The 16,384-nt window shown below is 54.7% G+C and overlaps 1 protein-coding gene across 2 annotated transcripts in view; it reads right to left on the bottom strand.

Annotated features, from left to right (window-relative positions):
• The window catches only part of WSCD1 (WSC domain sialate O sulfotransferase 1), a 43,580-nt gene that overhangs the window by 23,744 nt on the left and 3,452 nt on the right, over positions 1 to 16,384 (bottom strand). Inside the window, exons 2-5 of one of the 2 annotated variants that reach the window (XM_007451589.1) lie at positions 16,316 to 16,320; positions 7,948 to 8,639; positions 1,549 to 1,663; positions 1,023 to 1,207 (exon numbers count right to left, since the gene is read on the bottom strand). In XM_007451589.1, the coding sequence (XP_007451651.1) occupies positions 1,023 to 1,207; positions 1,549 to 1,663; positions 7,948 to 8,374 (727 nt within the window). In that variant the 5' untranslated portion in view covers positions 8,375 to 8,639; positions 16,316 to 16,320. Of the gene's footprint in view, positions 1 to 1,022; positions 1,208 to 1,548; positions 1,664 to 7,947; positions 8,649 to 16,315; positions 16,321 to 16,384 lie in introns of both variants that reach the window. The other variant, XM_007451590.1, reaches the window with a different exon arrangement.

Genomic DNA, 16,384 nt, shown 5'->3' with positions numbered 1-16,384 from the left:
ACGCAGGCCTCTCGCTGTTGTGGCCTCTCCCGTTGCGGAGCACAGGCTCCGGATGCGCAGGCTCAGCGGCCACAGCTCACGGGCCCAGCCGCTCCACGGCATGTGGGATCCTCCCGGACCGGGGCACGAACCTGTGTCCCCTGCATCGGCAGGCAGGCTCTCAACCACTGCACCACCAGGGAAGCCCTGTCATCTGTTTGATAGCAGTTTCAGGTGAAATTCTGGGAGGTTCAGTCTTGCTGTTTGATGCACCAGCTTACTCTCCCTCGTGGTTGATTATTTCCCCCTGAGGTCTATAATTTTGAATTGTAAACTCATCTTCAGTGAGAATTTATCTACAGGAAGCCTTTACACCTGGGTTGGTGGCACAGCTCCCAAGAGAGAATTTTGCATTTGCCTCTGTTGGTACCTCCAGATGGCCTAGAGCCAAATTTCATGTTGGAGCTTTTGGGACCAGGCAGACAGCAGAAATCTGAACCTTAAAACTCATACAAATGCAGCATCCTTGATTACCTTCATCTCACCACTGTGATTCCTACTTCCCACTTCTTTCCTGGAGCCAGGGATTTCCTTACTTTCTTGTTAGTTCAGCTGTGCATTTAAAACAATTTTACCCAGCATTTCTAGGTGTTTCATAGCTAGGAAACATTCAGACTACCTGGTCTGCCCCATTGCTAGAAATCAAAGTCTGCCTCTGCACTTCACAAACTAGACTGGAAACCAGAGAGGGGAAGCAAACTGCCTGAGGCCACACAGCATGTCTGAGACACACCTAGACCTAGGCTCTGGGCCTTCTGATCAGTTTCTCTCTCCCGTAGAGGATAAGGAAAGATGTGCCTCGGTCATGAACCCGAGCGAACTTAGGCTAACCCCACACCCCTGCCGCGAGCCCGTCTGGGGAAGGTGGTGAGGAAGGCGGAGCACAGGTTCGGTCCCATGTGGTTTGGATGAGGGGCTGCAGATGCGGGGGTGGTGGCAGAGCAGGGGACAGACGGAACTCAGGGACAGACTGGCACACTCACGCTTCCTGGAGCCGGGCTGCAGCTGCTCCACGCGGTACACGGAGAGACGGCCCACGCCCCCGCACGCGGAGCTCCTCTTCCCTGTGCACTCACGGTTACACTCCTCTGGCCCCGTGCTCACTGCTGGGAGACGGTTTCCACAGTAGCATTCGGCCCCGGCCTCCAAGCCGGCATAGACGTAGGACCTGCAGGCAGAGCGGGGCCTGGGGTGAGTCCCGACCTTGGCCCAGGGCACTGAGGTCTGGTTCCAAGAATGGCAGCTGGGTCTGGGGCCGGGCTAAGGGTGAGTCCTGGCATTGCAGGAAGTGAAGCCCGGCTCTCCTGACACTGAGCCCAGAGCTCTTTCCATAACCCCCTGCCGTCCCGTGAGTAAACTTTCTTTGTTCCAGGCAACTGGGATCTGATGGGTAGAGCTCTGCTTACACTATGACAGCCAACTGGAAGCCGACGCATCACCTCAGGGACACCACTTCCACTTTCTGGACCTTATTTCCAGAGGAGTTGACGGTCAGGGTCCCACACTTACCGCTCAGCGCACGCATTCTGGCAGTGGGAGACGGTCATCTTTCTCAAGTCAAAAAACACAGCCCCCTTCAGAGTTCTCTCCTGGCCGTCGTCACTGAAGCATCCCATGTACGTGCCTGCAGGCGGGGAAGAACAGCAGAGACTCAGATGCCCCGGAGAGAGGGAAGATTACCTGGCTCCACCCTTGGCATTGCCCTTCCTGGCTAAGGCTCTTCTCAGAGAAGCCCAGGGGATGAGGCTGTGGTCCAACCCTCCCTGAAGCGCCTCTGGACACTTCCACGTTGTCCTCGTCCTCCCCCTTTTCCTAGTTAATGGCCCACTGTCCCTCCAGACACCCTGCCAGGAGCCTGGCATCAGCCAGAATACAACTTTCTTCCACTGACCCTCACCCACTGAGGCTGGCTGGTTTAATTTCTTCCCCTGGACCCCTCTCCTCTCCATCCCTACCCTTCCTACGCTGGAAAAGGCCTCTCTGCCTCCAAAAATGTCTTGATAGGCAGGTTCTGTCACCTCCTCGTGATCCAGAGGGAAGAAATGAGTTATGGAAAGTCTGATCTTAGCTAGCATAAAGATCTTGCAAACAGGGAGAGTTATATCAAGAAGAAAATCTGCCACCCCAGGAGGGAGTAAGCCCCCATCACTGCAGGTGTGTAAGCAGCATCTGTTAACACGTAAGAGAGCTGTCCTGTGTGGGAATCATTAGGAACAAGGGACAGCTGAGCCCTCCCCAGTGAGGGCATCTGTGGCACACCCCTGCAAAGGGACACTAGGGGACAAGACTCCACAAAGCAGTGACAGTGCACATGTCAGTGGGAAACAGCCCTGACCTGTCACCTCAAGAGAGGGAGCTGCCTCCCAGAAATGCACAGCAAAGCCTGGAGAACTCGAGCACTAAGCAGGTGCATCAGGTGTGTAAATGTCATGTGCATCGCAGCGCGTTGAAGGAACTGTGCATTGGGAGTTTGCAAACATGCCATCACATAGTCCGAGCTGTGAATGCACACCCACAATAGCTGTGCCCAGATCTGGATCAGGCACCCATGATAAAGATGCTTCTCGTCTCCAGGGGAACGCCTACACTCGGTTCCAGGATGTCTCAAGTGGCGCCTGAGCAGTACGCTGCAGCCTCCGGAAATTAGGCTGTCTCTCGGAAGCAGCATGCCCAAGGCCTCCCAACAGCCTGCCAGCTCCCAAACGGCTTTGCGGGGAGGAGTAACGATCTCATCCACCTGTTCAGGCAAGACTGGCTTTTACTGCTGCCAAGAACCTGGCCCAAAGCAGAGGCTCAGGGCCTCCCGCTGAGTGGTTTGGAGGAGCGGGTCTGCCAGCCTTCATTCCTGCGGCCCAAATCAGGGAGTGATTTTCCTGGGTGTGAACACCGCACTTAAATCCATCTCTGACCTTGACTAAATCACTTCAATATTCTGTGCCTCAGTTTCCTCAACTTTCAAATGCATAAATGCAACCCACCACCCCACCCAAGCTCATTTCTGTTGCCACGTTTGGACATGCCCCTGCTCCCTCCCCCACGTCCACACTTTACCTCCTACCTGTCCTTGACAACTTACAGCCCTGACGACTCCAGCCCACTATGGCCTCTCCTTTCTCTGAATTGTCACATTGAGTGTCTGAAAACCTTGCTGTCACTCAAGTCCTTATCATTAACTGTTGTTAAAAATCGTGTACACCTGTGTATCCTGTCTCTGTCCCGTGACTTAAGGCTCATTGAGGGCAGGGACCACACCTTCCCCTTAGCTGGTGACTCACCACGCAGGGTCAGGCACGATGCCAACAGTGGGTTAGAGCTCCTAAAACCCACACTGACATCCTGCGAGGGTGCAAGAGGGGGAGCAGAGAGCCCAGATGCAAGGAGGGGCTGGTCCCATTGGCTGCACCAATGTGCGATTCCCAAGATGGGGGAAGATGGGACTCTCCGCCATGCCAGGAATGCTTGAAGACCCAGAGACCTCAGGTTAGAGGACCTGGGGCTGAGGAGAGAGCAACAGTCACCTTCTCAATGTCTGCCAAAGGGTCTCTCCCCCTTCCAAGCTATGAACCTCTTGAGGTCACCTTCATCGCGGATGCCCAGCAGCACACACGTGGCCACACCCAGTGTCTGTCCATGGACACAGGCTCCACTCCTCTACTCGGGACCCCAGACACCCAGTCCCCATAAGCTTCTCCCTTTATATAAATCTCAGGACTACCAAGACCAGAAAGCCTTCACCCAGGTCAGTGAGAATCAATCGCTCTCCTTAGCCTGCCTACTTAGTAAAAAAAAAAAAAAACTAGTATTTAAGAATTTTCTGATGTGTGTTGCTCAGCAAAGAAGAAATTCTATTATAGCTTTCAAGTAAACATCTAAAACAAGCTCAGGGGTTGCTAAACATTTATCACCGGTGATGGGAAATTAACCAGAAGGTTCTAAAGGTGCCTGGGCCCAAGACCCCTGAAGGCTGAGACCGGCGCATACACATTTTGCGGGGAGAGTGGGGAAACAGCCTTAGGGAATGGGCTGCCCTAGATTCAAATCCAGGTTCCACTACTATCTGACTGCGTGACCTGGCATGTGCAGCTTCCCCTTCCTGAGCCTCCACTTTCCCATGTGTAAAACGGGCATATGGTCTCATGGAATTCATGGGGTGGTTGTGAGAATTCCAAGAGATAACACAGAAAGTATCTAATGCAGGCGTGGCATGTAGTACGGGCTCAGTGGTGACTGTTTTTATTGTTTATATGTCATTATTAACAATAAATGTTTTTACATGACATACTTCCCTGAAATGCAAAATCCTTCGTCATTAAAATGGTGATAGCACCACTGACATCATAAGGCTGTTCAAAGATTACATTAAATGAAATAACAGATGTACATCTAGGCATGCCACAGATGCTGATAAGTAACAGCTATAATTATTCTGATCCTACACTCTAACCTGGGGGCCGAGTGTGACAATGGCTCCGTAAATTTTTTTTTTTAATTTATTTATTTTTGGCTGTGTTGGGTCTTTGTTGCTGCGCGCGGGCTTTCTCTAGTTGAGGTGAGCGGGGGCTACTCTTCATTGCGGTGCATGGGCTTCTTATTGCGGTGGCTTCTCTTGCTGCAGAGCACAGGCTCTAGGCATGTGGGCTTCAGTAGCTGTGGCTCCCAGGCTCTAGAGCGCAGGCTCAGTAGTTGGTGGCGCACGGGCTTAGTTGCTCCATGGCATGTGGGATCTTCCCGGACCGGGGCTCGAACCCGTGCCCCCTGCCTTGGCAGGCGAATTCTTAACCACTGCGCCACCAGGGAAGTCCCGGCTCCGTAAATATTAGCGGAACACATTAATAAGAGAGAAAGAAATGGTTTTGAGCAGTCAGTCTTGGGTTCTTCAAAAACAAGAAGAGGCTAACCAGGTACCAGCTGGCCATCGGGTGGAACTGACCGGTCTGGAGGGGACGCCCATGCCCCGCTGGTCCCATCTCAGTTTGTAGCAAAGGCCTGAGACGCAGGCGCCTCCCCCTCTGCTTGTGAGGAGGGGAGCCCTTTCTCCTGGAAAAATAATGAATGGCTTTTCTAACTCCCTGACAGAGTTAGAAAGAGAGAATGTGCAAAAAGAAAGGACTTCCCAGGGATGCACTGGGACACATTCTGAGACGGATTTATTACTTTCGGCTGAAACGGAGGCGATATATTATTGTCTGTGACTCCACATCTGCTCATTTGCACATCAAAATGGACATGCCTGAGGCTATTAACGATGGCTTTGGAGATATTGCAATGTCTTTGCAAATTACTATCAATAAAAAACAAACTGGCTATGGAGAAGTTACTATTTTTCCCCTAGTAAACTTACTGACATTTTATTCCATTATGGATGTTGTCCAAGGTATAATGAAATGCTCAGTGATTGATGGGGCCTCCTGCAGCTTCCAAGGCTTGCCTGCCAGATCCCCTTACAGGGGGATGGCAGGCTGCCCGGGCCGCAAAGAGACACTCTCTTTGTCTGCAACCCCAGCAGCTGTCCCGAGGGCTGGCCTGCGAGCTACTCTCCACCAGGGAGGCCCGCCTGGCTGTGCGGGGGCCCACAGAGCCCCAAGAAGGGAAGGGGGCTCCCAGAGGGTCCTCAGGCCAGTGCTCGCCTCTCCCCACTTTCTCTGAAGATCTCCAGCCAGGATACCACGGCCTCTCCCAGAGGGCGAATTCTTCCTCCAATCCTGGGGGATATTCAAAATACTGAATAACCTATTGGGGCGGGGCACCAACCTGTCAGAATTATCACCATTCAACACCGGAACCTCACTGTTCCCGCTGTACCAGGCAATAACCCTTCACTTGCTAGGTTTGGGGGTCACCAGGGAGGGTCGGCCAGAGCATCAGAGTGCGGAGGGCACTCAGGGGCTCAGGGCAGAAACTGGTGGTGCATAATGGGTGACGATCGGTCCTGTTTACATCTCACCATGATCTCCTCAGTGTTCACTGCAGCCTCTTCCATCGCCTCTCTAAATGATGACTTAAGGGGTACCCACTGGTTCTCCTGGATATACGTATTCTATACACAGGGCTATAACCAGGTCACCCTGAGTCCTCTCCTCTGCTGCCCAGTCACCCTGAAGCCAGGTTACAAAGAACCTGTCACTTCTGTCTAATGAGCCCCAAGCCCTTTGCACGTGCCTCTATGATGCCTCAGTGACACTGTGGGGTAATCATTTGGGTGCACATCTGATTCCACCACCAGACTGAGCTCCTCAAGTGCACAGTGAATAGCACACATGGAGACTCATACGTGGGTCCTCAGTAAGTGTGGACTGAGAGAAATAAAATGAGGAATCATGGCTAATTTGCCCAAGGTCATAAAGCCAATAACTGGCAATACCAAGAGAGAAACCCAGGTCTGTTTTCAAAACTTGTGCTCTTTCCATGCCTTCTTTCCAAGAAATCCACGGCAACTTTGTTTAGTCACTTACACTTTAGTCTAAATGAGTTACACTGGTATAGCCTGCATAGAGACCCAGCTTCTAGATGTGTTGGGGAGAGTTTACAGAAATTGTATCTATATGAAATGAGCTACGGAACCAGCTCCTCAATTCTCCCTCATTCTTACGTGGAAGCCTTGCTGAGGAATCCCACACAAGGGCTATGACCTAGAGGATTTCAGATGAAACTTCATTCCATGGAAGTTCCTTTCTTGTAGAAGGCAGAGTCCTCCAGTCTTCACTGTACTGGGCCACCAGACTCATCCCCCTAAGGCTCTTGCCTCATCCTCTATATCCTGCCACTGAGGACTCTAAGCTCCAACTACACTTCTTATACTCAGGATAGCAGTTCTCCTGTGATTTGTGGTACAGGACCAAATGGGGTGGTGACAGGGATGCTGGGACACTGACTGAGGTCAGTCACAACCCAACAATAGCTGTGACACTCCGTGGGTGCTCACTTCACACAGGCTCAGTTAACTGGGCCCTGCATAGTCTGGATAACTTGGTGTAAAGAGTCCCCACCTGGAACCAGGCTGACCCCATGATGGAGTCCCAGCTGCATGACTCTGGCGGTCTGATCAGCGTCCCGTCCGTGTCCCCGCGGCCTTGCTGCCTCCAGGCTGCACCCTAAGATGCATGTTCTACCCTCGCTCCAAGCCCCCACTTGCTCCATAATGTACCCTTTACTGACCACCTTCTCTTCCCTGCCTCACTTCCCACTCCCCTACCAGTGTTCCTGGGATCACTTCCCAAATTAACCAAGCCCATTTAAATCCTGATTTCAGGGTTTGCTTCCGGGGAACCCAGACTAAGAGAATGACCTTGGGGGAGTTTAAATAATAATAGCTGCCAGTTCCTGAGTACCAGTGAATACATCAGGACGCCTAGCCCAGGGGTCCTCAGCTTTTGCGTGCATGAGGACCACCTGGAGACCCTGCTGCTCCAGACTGCTGGCCCCCGCCCCAGAGTTTGGGACTTGGTAGGTCTGAGAATCTGTACTTGCAACAAGCTCCCAGGTGATGCTGAGGCTGCTGGTCTGGGACTCTGCTTCGCAAACCGCTGCTCTATATTAGCACATTTAACCCTGGGGCAGGTATCTCAACCTCCATTTCCAAGGAGCCCATAGAAATTAAGAGACGTGGTCACCCAATAAACAAAAAGCCAGGATTCAAGATGAGGTCTGTCTCAGCTCCAAGATGCTCGCACATCTCAACCTCCAGCCACGTGCGAGCCCAGCTGGGGAGCGAGCAAAACTCCAAAGGGCTTCCCCTCCCAGGCCCCTCCTGTCTGCCTCGGAGCCGGGGAGAGGGGCCATGGGCTCTCGGCGCCTACTTCTTGGGCTGCCGCCAGGGCCAGGGCCAGGGGACACCAGTCCTGTGTCCCCGAATGGGGCCCCTGGGAGTAGCTCCCATATAGGCAAGGAGACCCAGGGCTGAGCACCTACCTTGGCTGCTGGCGGCTGGCCTGGGGGCCTCGGGGCCCAGGGTGGGCGGCCCCTGGGGGTCCCCCTTGAAGTGGTAGAACCAGCGGCGCCGCAGCTGGCGCAGCTCTGAGTTGCGGCTGCGGAGCCAGCGGGGGCCGGGCCGGGGCCGGGCCAGGGGGCCCCGCAGCACGTCCACGCCGAGCAGCAGCTCTGGGCTGACCCGGGGGTCGTGCAGGGCTCTGCTGTCCAGCAGGCCCACGCCCAGCGCCACGGCCGCCACGGGCAGGGCCTGCAGGGGGCCGGGGGCCCGGGGGCCCGGCGGGAGGCCCACGCGGGCCCGCTGCAGCAGCAGCAGGCTGCCAGTCATCAGGTAGGCGGCTGTGAGGAAGAAAAGCAGGAACTGCGTCCGGCGGAGAAACTTCTGGGGTCGGAAGAAAGGTTTGGCCATGCCCCTGGGCGGCAGGGCTCCCGGCTGGAGCCCAGGGACGGCTCCTAGCACCCAGGCGGGAGGGAGGCTGGGGCCTGCGGAGGCGTCATCCCTGCATCCCGCCAGCAGCCTGTGCTCTCCTGGGGTTACTGTTCCTCCGGCCTGGTTTTCAGCAGGTGCTCACATGGCACCATCACTTAACTCCGGCCGGGACCCTGCAGCTGCAGCTTCCGCCCAAGTGTCACAAACTTTGCCATCCCTGGGCTCTAGCGACCCTCATCTCCAGCTTATAAATCTGGAAAAGAAGAGAAAGGGCACTTAGATGCAATAGGAGGGTCCACTTCCCCCACTGCCCCAGGGTCAGGCACCCTGCACTCCTGGGCTCTATTTACCAAAGGGAATAGCCGTGTTGCAAGAGCACATGCCAGGGAGCTGGGTTCCAGTCCCAGCTCTGCCACTGCATGACTGTGTGATGTCAGGTGGCTTACTTCACCTCACTGGGCCTCAGTTTCCTCACCTGTAAGAGGGGGCTAACACTCTATCCCGGAGCGGCAGGAAGATCCAATAACGATAGCGGTAAGGAGGAAAAACAGCAGCAGGGTATGTTTAAAAAGGATAACCAACAAGGGTCTACTGTACAGCACAGGGAACTCTGCTCAATGTTATGTGGCAGCCTGGATAGGAGGGGAGTCTGGAGGGAGAAAAAAAGAAAGAAATAAACACCTTCCACTCCCATCAAAAAAAAACAAACAAAAAAACCAAAAAAAAAAAAAAAACCCACAGCAGTGTCTTTGTACTGAATCCTTACTTCATGCCAGGCACTGAGCTAAACGCTTTATGTATCATCTCATTTAATCCTCACACCAACCAAGCGAGGTTGATACTGTACAGTACCATCCGCATTTTACAGATGAGGAAACTGGGGCAAAAGGAGGCAACGTAACTTTCCCAAAGTCACACAGCTGGTGAGCAGAGGGGCCAAGGTTTGGAACAGTCTGTATTCAGAGCCTGGACTCTGAACTGACACGTGGCCCAGCCTATAATGAGACCCAACCACCTACGTGTGCACCCAGCCCAAGGCATGAGTATACAGCAGGTGCTCAAAACATGCATGCTGACTCCCCGGGTGCCTTGGGGTTGCAAACTGTCTTTTGGAAATGCTTCTGCAGACGTGGGTCGGTTTTAACACAGGAGAGGGCACACAGGGAGAGAGCGGGCTTGCACAGTCTCCTAAAGGCAGGAGGCCAGAGCAGGAGAGTGCCCCAGGTCATGCACCTGCCAACGGGGCTGGGCACCTGGTGAGGTGAAGGCGGGAGGGCTCTCAGAGCAGCCATCCCGGGTGCCCCTCTGCTCCCCAGGACTCAGCTCTCACGCTGGGCTTTGGTTTCCTTTGGCGGCGCCTCTGAAGTGCACTGTCACGGGTTCGCAGAGGGTCCCGCAGCTGCTGTGAGCCGGGCTGCTGGGTGAGGACGGCCCTTAACACAAGGACAGGCTTGTCCCGGAGAGAAAGACTCCTAGGAGCGTGACTAAGCCGCTGCCTGTAACAGGGCCCAGTACCCCCGCCAGGGCTCCACGGCCCCTCAATGGCTGCTCTGTGCCCTACGGACGGCGGCTGGGTGTGAGAGGAAAGACAATGTTTGGACTCTTGCGGCCTGGCACTCCAGGGTCCCGGGAGGGGCCCAGACCAGCATGACCCTTTCTGATTCAATGCTGAGAGCTGCCAGGTTCTGAGGCTTCTGGGGAGGGCAGGATCTGGGAATATGGGGGTCTGGTGGGTCCTTCAGGCTGGGGCAGGGGTGGCAGGCTAGGGAATCAGCAAATGAAGGTGGAATTAAACCCTGAGTCTGGGAGCCTTTCCAGACGGGTCTCCAGAGCTTTTATTTTCTCTCTAAGCTGGTGTGTGCCAGGCCCACCCCAGCCAGCCTCGTCAGATTTGTAGAACCGCAGAGAAAATGCCAAGAAATCCTGACTGATCTCCCTGCCTCTAGCTTTGGCCCCTCCAATCCATACTCTGCAAGGCCGCCAGGGTGATCCTACTAACACACAAATCTAATCATGGCACTCCCCTGCTTAAAACGCTTTTCAGTAGCTCCCCATGGCTTTGGGATAAACTCCAAGCTCCTTAGCATGACATACGAGGCCCCCTTCCTGATCCAGCCCAACCAGCTCACCTCTCGCCAGGCCCTTTCCTTCTGCTTCCCCATGACGTGTGCACACGTGCGTGTACACACACACAGACACACACACACACACACACAGACACACACACACACACACAGAGTCCAGCAGAGCGACCACACAGCACATCTGCCCTGATGCCTTTGTACACAATGCATTTGATGTCTTTTTCTCCCTCTTTGACTTGTGGATCCTTGTGTATCTTCCGAGAATCAGCCCAGGGGCCACTTCCTCCGAGAAGCTCTCCCTGACCACCACCCACCCACTGGTGTAGATTTCTCTGTCTTCCCACAGCCCGTGCTGACCCCCATCCCAGCATTCACCACCCCGAGATGATTTTAATTGTCCCTGTACTTGTCAATCATCCTTGCAGGACTGTGACTGACTCAAGGCTAGAGGTCATGCCCTATGCATTTTAGTAACCCTGGCCCCCGGCATGAGCCCCAGCAGCATAGATACTCAGCCATCTCTGTTTCTGAATACATTTTTAAAAAATGAACGAGAAGATACATTAATAGGCGAATCATGATATCAGAAACCTCCTCCTGTGGGGGTCAGGGCAATGAAATCTCTAATTCTGGTTATTCAGAGCTATGGGCGCCTCGCTGGAAACACGGGAGATGGAGTAATACGTAAGCACAAAGGACACAGCTTCACCAGTTCAGGTCTTACAGATACATGGAAATTAATAAGGGTGCCTGAGCTTTATATGTTATCCTTCCTGTGTCATTCTAGGAAGAGAGGTTTCCAGATCTGCTTGCAAAAGGCTTCTGGTTACAAGATTGGGACTCTATCCGTGAAAAATCCTATAAAACTAAAATATAAGGGGAGAGAGGACACCTGCTGTTTGAAGAAAGGTTCTGATGAGTTGGAGCCAAAAGGTGGGCAATGGATCAGCAGTTCAGAATTTTGAAGCCAAGACCCGGCCAGAATTCCATACGCATTTGTATACAGGCTCTGGGAGCACACTACAAAGGGCACAGTGGGATGCGGCACTGTCAGGGCTGATCACACCCGGGTTCCCCAAGGCCCCCCCCCCCACCAAGTCCTCTCTAGAGCCACCCCTTCCCAGAGGGGCCTCCCCTGGTCTGGGGAGTTGGGCACTGGACGTGGGGGCAGGGGGCAGCTACTTTCATGCCAGCGCTCAACGACCCTGGCCTCCTATAAGGCAGGCTGCCGCTCTGAACTTCTAACTTCGCGAAGCCGACTCCCAGCCCAGAACACCTGCCACATCGGGAACCTGTCCCCCTGCCCAGATTTCCACCCCACTTCCCACTGATATTACATTTGTCAGTCGTCCCCCACTCTCTGCCACGCTCACCTCTCCCCCAGGGCACAGATGACACCCGATCTCACGTTCTCGCCACATCCCCAGATCCTAGCACACATCCGGCAGGGCAGTGCCCGTAAAAGTGTTGAGTGACTGAACCTGAAAGAGGCCTGGGGTGGGGGTGGGGGGCTGGGCTACGTGCAGCATCTGCACAAGGGCTCACAGCCAAGCCACAAGGCAGCTGCACAGCAGGAGCAGCCAGCGCCTGGGGCGCGTATGTAGCCGCTGCCCATCAGCTGTGCCTGCTGTACCCCAAGGCCGGGAGGCCCTCCATTAGAGCAAATCCACCTTGATCAAGTCACCGCACAGGGCAGAGCCTCAGGCTCCTCATGTTAAATGGGGGTAAGCAGGCGATGTCCTGGGATCGAATCAGGGAGTAAACCTTCTGTTACCTACGGTCTTCAGCTTACAAGCGCAAAAGAGGCAAACATGGAGACGCTGGAGAAGAGGCCTGCAGCAGCTGAGCTGTGGGGGGAGCCGGCCACCCACACCTCCTCTCAGCCTCCAACTCCCCGGGGTGGGCGCACTAGCCCAGTCTTACTTGAAGCTGCGCCCATGCTAAGACAGCTGTTAGCAATTGCTTGCTTTTTCAATGCCACCATTTATGATGCACTTGCTGCGCTGAATAATCCAACTAGACTGGGTTGTGTATTTCACCTGCACCATGTCATTTACTCCCACCTCCCGCCGAGGCAGATGCCCTGATCACCCCCATCTGAGAGCCCCGGTCTCTAAAGCTCAGCTGGATGAAGCACCTTGGCCAAGGCCACACAAACCGGGACCGGAATTCAGACCTGGCTCCCTGCTCCCAGAGCCCACCCCATGCCCACAAAGCTTCCCGCCTCTCTCCCCACACCAGCTTCACACGAGGCAAGATTGATTCCTGAAAGGGGTTTAGCGTGCCTCCATCACCACCTTTTTGAAAACAATGCCAGGATGAAGCTCCCAGACATGGTGTCTCACACGGTGTCACCCCCACTCGCCCCACCCCTGTCAGACCGCCCAGATGCTGCCATGTGGTCAGCGTCACAGCCTCCTGGGCCCCTCCCCTCCTCTGCAGCTCTGGACCATTTTTCCCCAAAGCATGCTTCCCACGTGACACCGCCTGTCTGGGAATCATGCAAAGTGCTTCAGGGGGACGATGGGGGGCAGGGGGCCCACCCCTACCTGAGGCTCCGGCCTTGTCGGGAGGGGGGAGGCACCAGGGAGGCACTGAGCCTCAGGCTGGACAAAGGTGGATGCCAGCTGTCCTGCCTGGCGGCCTGCCAGAGGCCCAAGTGTCACCCCAGAGGAGACCAGGGCCCAGGGGAGGGAGCCCCTCAGTTTCTTCCCAGGAATGAGAGAATATTGGGACAGAGGGGCTTCTGGGGGTCTCAGTTGGGGACTTAGACAACTTGAGCCCTTGGCTGTTACTTTGTTGTTATCTGGGCCCCAGGTGGCAGCTGCGGCTCAGCCTGAAGGGGCGAGGGTTGGGCAGATGGCACCAGGCTGGGGTTCCCAAGGGACTGAACAGGAGAGGGGTGGCGACAGCCGGGAGAGGAGAGAAGGCAGACCCTCGGGCCTGGGGGCTGGAGAAAGAGGTCAGAGACGGCCTGGGCCTGACCAGTGGCCACTGGGGTTCAGTCATGTGACTCCATCACCCCTCACCCCCTCGCCAGAGAGGACAGGCAGGCGAGGGGAGAACAACTCCAGCTGCCCCAGAAGCATTTCGGCCACTGCGGTGAGGGCTGCAACCCTCTGGGGATCCAGAGCGGTGCGCTCTTAGCAGGGTGAGAGCCCTAAGCTCAAGGAACAGGGACCAACGTGTTGCTCCCCAGACAAGGAGATGGGCATTTGTGCTCTAGCAGTTCGGAGCCCCACCTGCATGACCGGCAGCTGGGGTCGGGGCAGGCGGGTGTCTCAGCCTCAGGACCTCAGCAAAGCCACACCGGGGAGCCTCCAGCTGGGCTCAGTGCTCTGAATTAGCCCTCCCCTGTCTCTTCCCACCCTCAACCCCTGCCTCTGCCCTGCTCAGGCTCAGTGCCTGTCATCTGGACCCCGCCCCCTATCCGAGACGCTGTCCCCTCCCAGCATCCTAACAAAGAGATCTTTCTAACACCAAGAACTAGCAATGCTATAGCCTGCAATGGCTCCCCAGGACTCAGACGACCAAGTTCAAGCGCCTCAGCCTGGCATTCAGTGGCCCTTCCTGGTCTAGTCTCCCAGTAACTTCCCTTCAGTATTCCTTCCAGAACTCGACACCCCACTGGGCAGCGTGCAATGCTTCATGCCCGCTTACACATACTCTTCCGTCGGCCAGGGATGCCAACGTGGGCCCCATCTTGTGGCTCCGAAAGGCTTTGTGGCTACCAAGGCTCAGCTCTAATGCCACCCCCTCCAAGAAGGTTTCCTGATCCCGAGCAGAGCCACTCCCCAGCGCTCGATGGCGAGGCTGGATGCTCTGGGCGACGTGTCCTGTCTTGAGTCCCGGTTACGCTGCCCACTTCTCCTCCCAGCCTATGAGCCCCTCACAGACACAGGCAGTGCCTCTGTCCACCTCTGGGTGGGGCACAGGGCAGACCCCAGAAATCTGTGCCCACTGGCCACCCTCCAAGGCTCAGGGCCATGCTGCCCTCATCCCAGGGTCCCACGCCTCTGGCTCTTGGAGATTCAGAAAGAGAGCAAAGGGCCCACTAAATATAGATCTGCTGGGCCCTGGGGTGGGACAAGGTCTGGGAAATGGGAATGGGGTGGGGTCCCTGCCTTTGAGGAGGCAAATCTTTTGATCTTCTGAACTTCAGAACTTAAAAGGTCCAAAATAAGTAATATTGCTAAAAAGGGATAAAACATAATAGTAAGGCTGAAACTCCATTCAATGCAAAGGAGGTGGGGGGAGGGGGGAATCCTCCAGCAAACCAAAGTGCTGGGGTTCATATAAATAAGAATAAATCTTTATGTACCATATTAGAGATTGCAGGGTACTTTCACACACGCTCAAGTGTGCTGAATGAATCAACAGATCATCAAATGAATGACTGATCTTCCCATAAACTCGTGAAGTCAAATCATTACCATCTCCATTGTGGAGATGCAGAATTTGAGGGCGACAGAGGGCAAATTAACTTGACCACAGACAAAGAGCTATTGCTAGACTGAACTCAAGTTTTCGGATTCCAGGTCTGTGGCATCATCTACCATATCACATGGTCTTCATCTGTTCAACTCCAGGGATGGAGATGCCTCCAGGCACCCCTCTAGGGGCCAGGGCTGCAAAGAAAGACAGAATACGACCAAATGCACTAAAAGGCATTTTGCCTTTTTAGTTGGTTGATCTGGAGCCCAACCCACTCTTGCAAGAGCCAATCACAGACACTTTTAGGCTATCTCTGGGCCACCTCTTTAGTAGAACCCGATTTTGTTCATGTGTTTGTATGTTTCTCCCATTGAGTGGCCAACTCTGGAGGTTTGTCCAAACCCCACTGAGTGATTTGGATAAATCTGGGCAAGTGGGTGGAGTACCCAGCCAAAGTGAACCTCGCCCTTCTCTGGCTCTGTGCCCGCCGTGCCTCAGGTCACTGGGATGGGGCACTTATGCCGGGGGTGGGGGAGGCCAAGATACCTTGGGCCTTCCTGTCCTCAGCACCCTCCTGGCCCCCTCATGAGTTTCCAGGAGCAAGAAAAAGAGAATCGAAGTGGAGGAGGAAAGCCTTAACAGCTACCAAGAGGCACACAGTGTTTTACGATGTACACAATTAATTCACCCCGTTCTTCCAACTACTCTCATGTCCGCATTGGGAGACAGAGTTCCTCCCTAAATACGTTCTCCAAAAGTGCCACCCTTCCAACAACTTTCCAGGTGATACGTCAACATGCTGTTTATTAAAACCACGAGGAAGAGAGATTAAAAGCCGCAGTGTGAAAAGAGACCCAGGGAGAAGGTAGTCCAAAGCCACGTTCAAGCACTCACTCCTCACATGAGCAGGGCTTGCCTCCAACCCAGTTCTGCCCCTGCTGGCGGGTCTGATCATCACTCACATCCTATGGATAAAGACCCCGAAGGTCTATACACTGAGCTTTGCCCTGGCCTCAGTGTAGCTCCGGAGGGAGAGTCCGGGGCACTGGTCTCACTACGCTTGGGTCTGAGTCGGATAGGATCGCAAGCCGGGCGTGTCTACAAAGAGAAACACGCCCTCCTGAGAGGCGCTGCTCTGACATGGTTCAGTCCTGGTCTAGAGGCTCTGGGTTGCCTGTTCAGGCAGACTGTACAGGGAAGCAGCCCTGCAACTCACTGCCCAGCGCTCAGAGGCTCCGGCTTTAGCAGCCGACTAACTGGTGGCCCACAATATCCGCTTCTGCCTGGTTAGGCAGACGGGAGGCAAGGGGCAGGGGTCTGGCCTTCTGCCTAATCCTAGCGTCTCTTCACTCCTAGCCAGACATGCTGTAGGCCACAGGACGGTGCCCCACAGGGCTCCAACGCCCACTGAATAAGGGATCCCCTCCCCCCAAAATAAGGCATTCTTCCAGAGGAGCTGTGGCAATGGTCC

The sequence above is a fragment of the Lipotes vexillifer genome, unplaced genomic scaffold (assembly GCF_000442215.2).
Source record: "Lipotes vexillifer unplaced genomic scaffold, Lipotes_vexillifer_v1.1 scaffold126, whole genome shotgun sequence".
Taxonomy (NCBI): Eukaryota; Metazoa; Chordata; class Mammalia; order Artiodactyla; family Lipotidae; genus Lipotes; species Lipotes vexillifer.
This window is presented reverse-complemented; position numbering and strand designations above follow the sequence as displayed.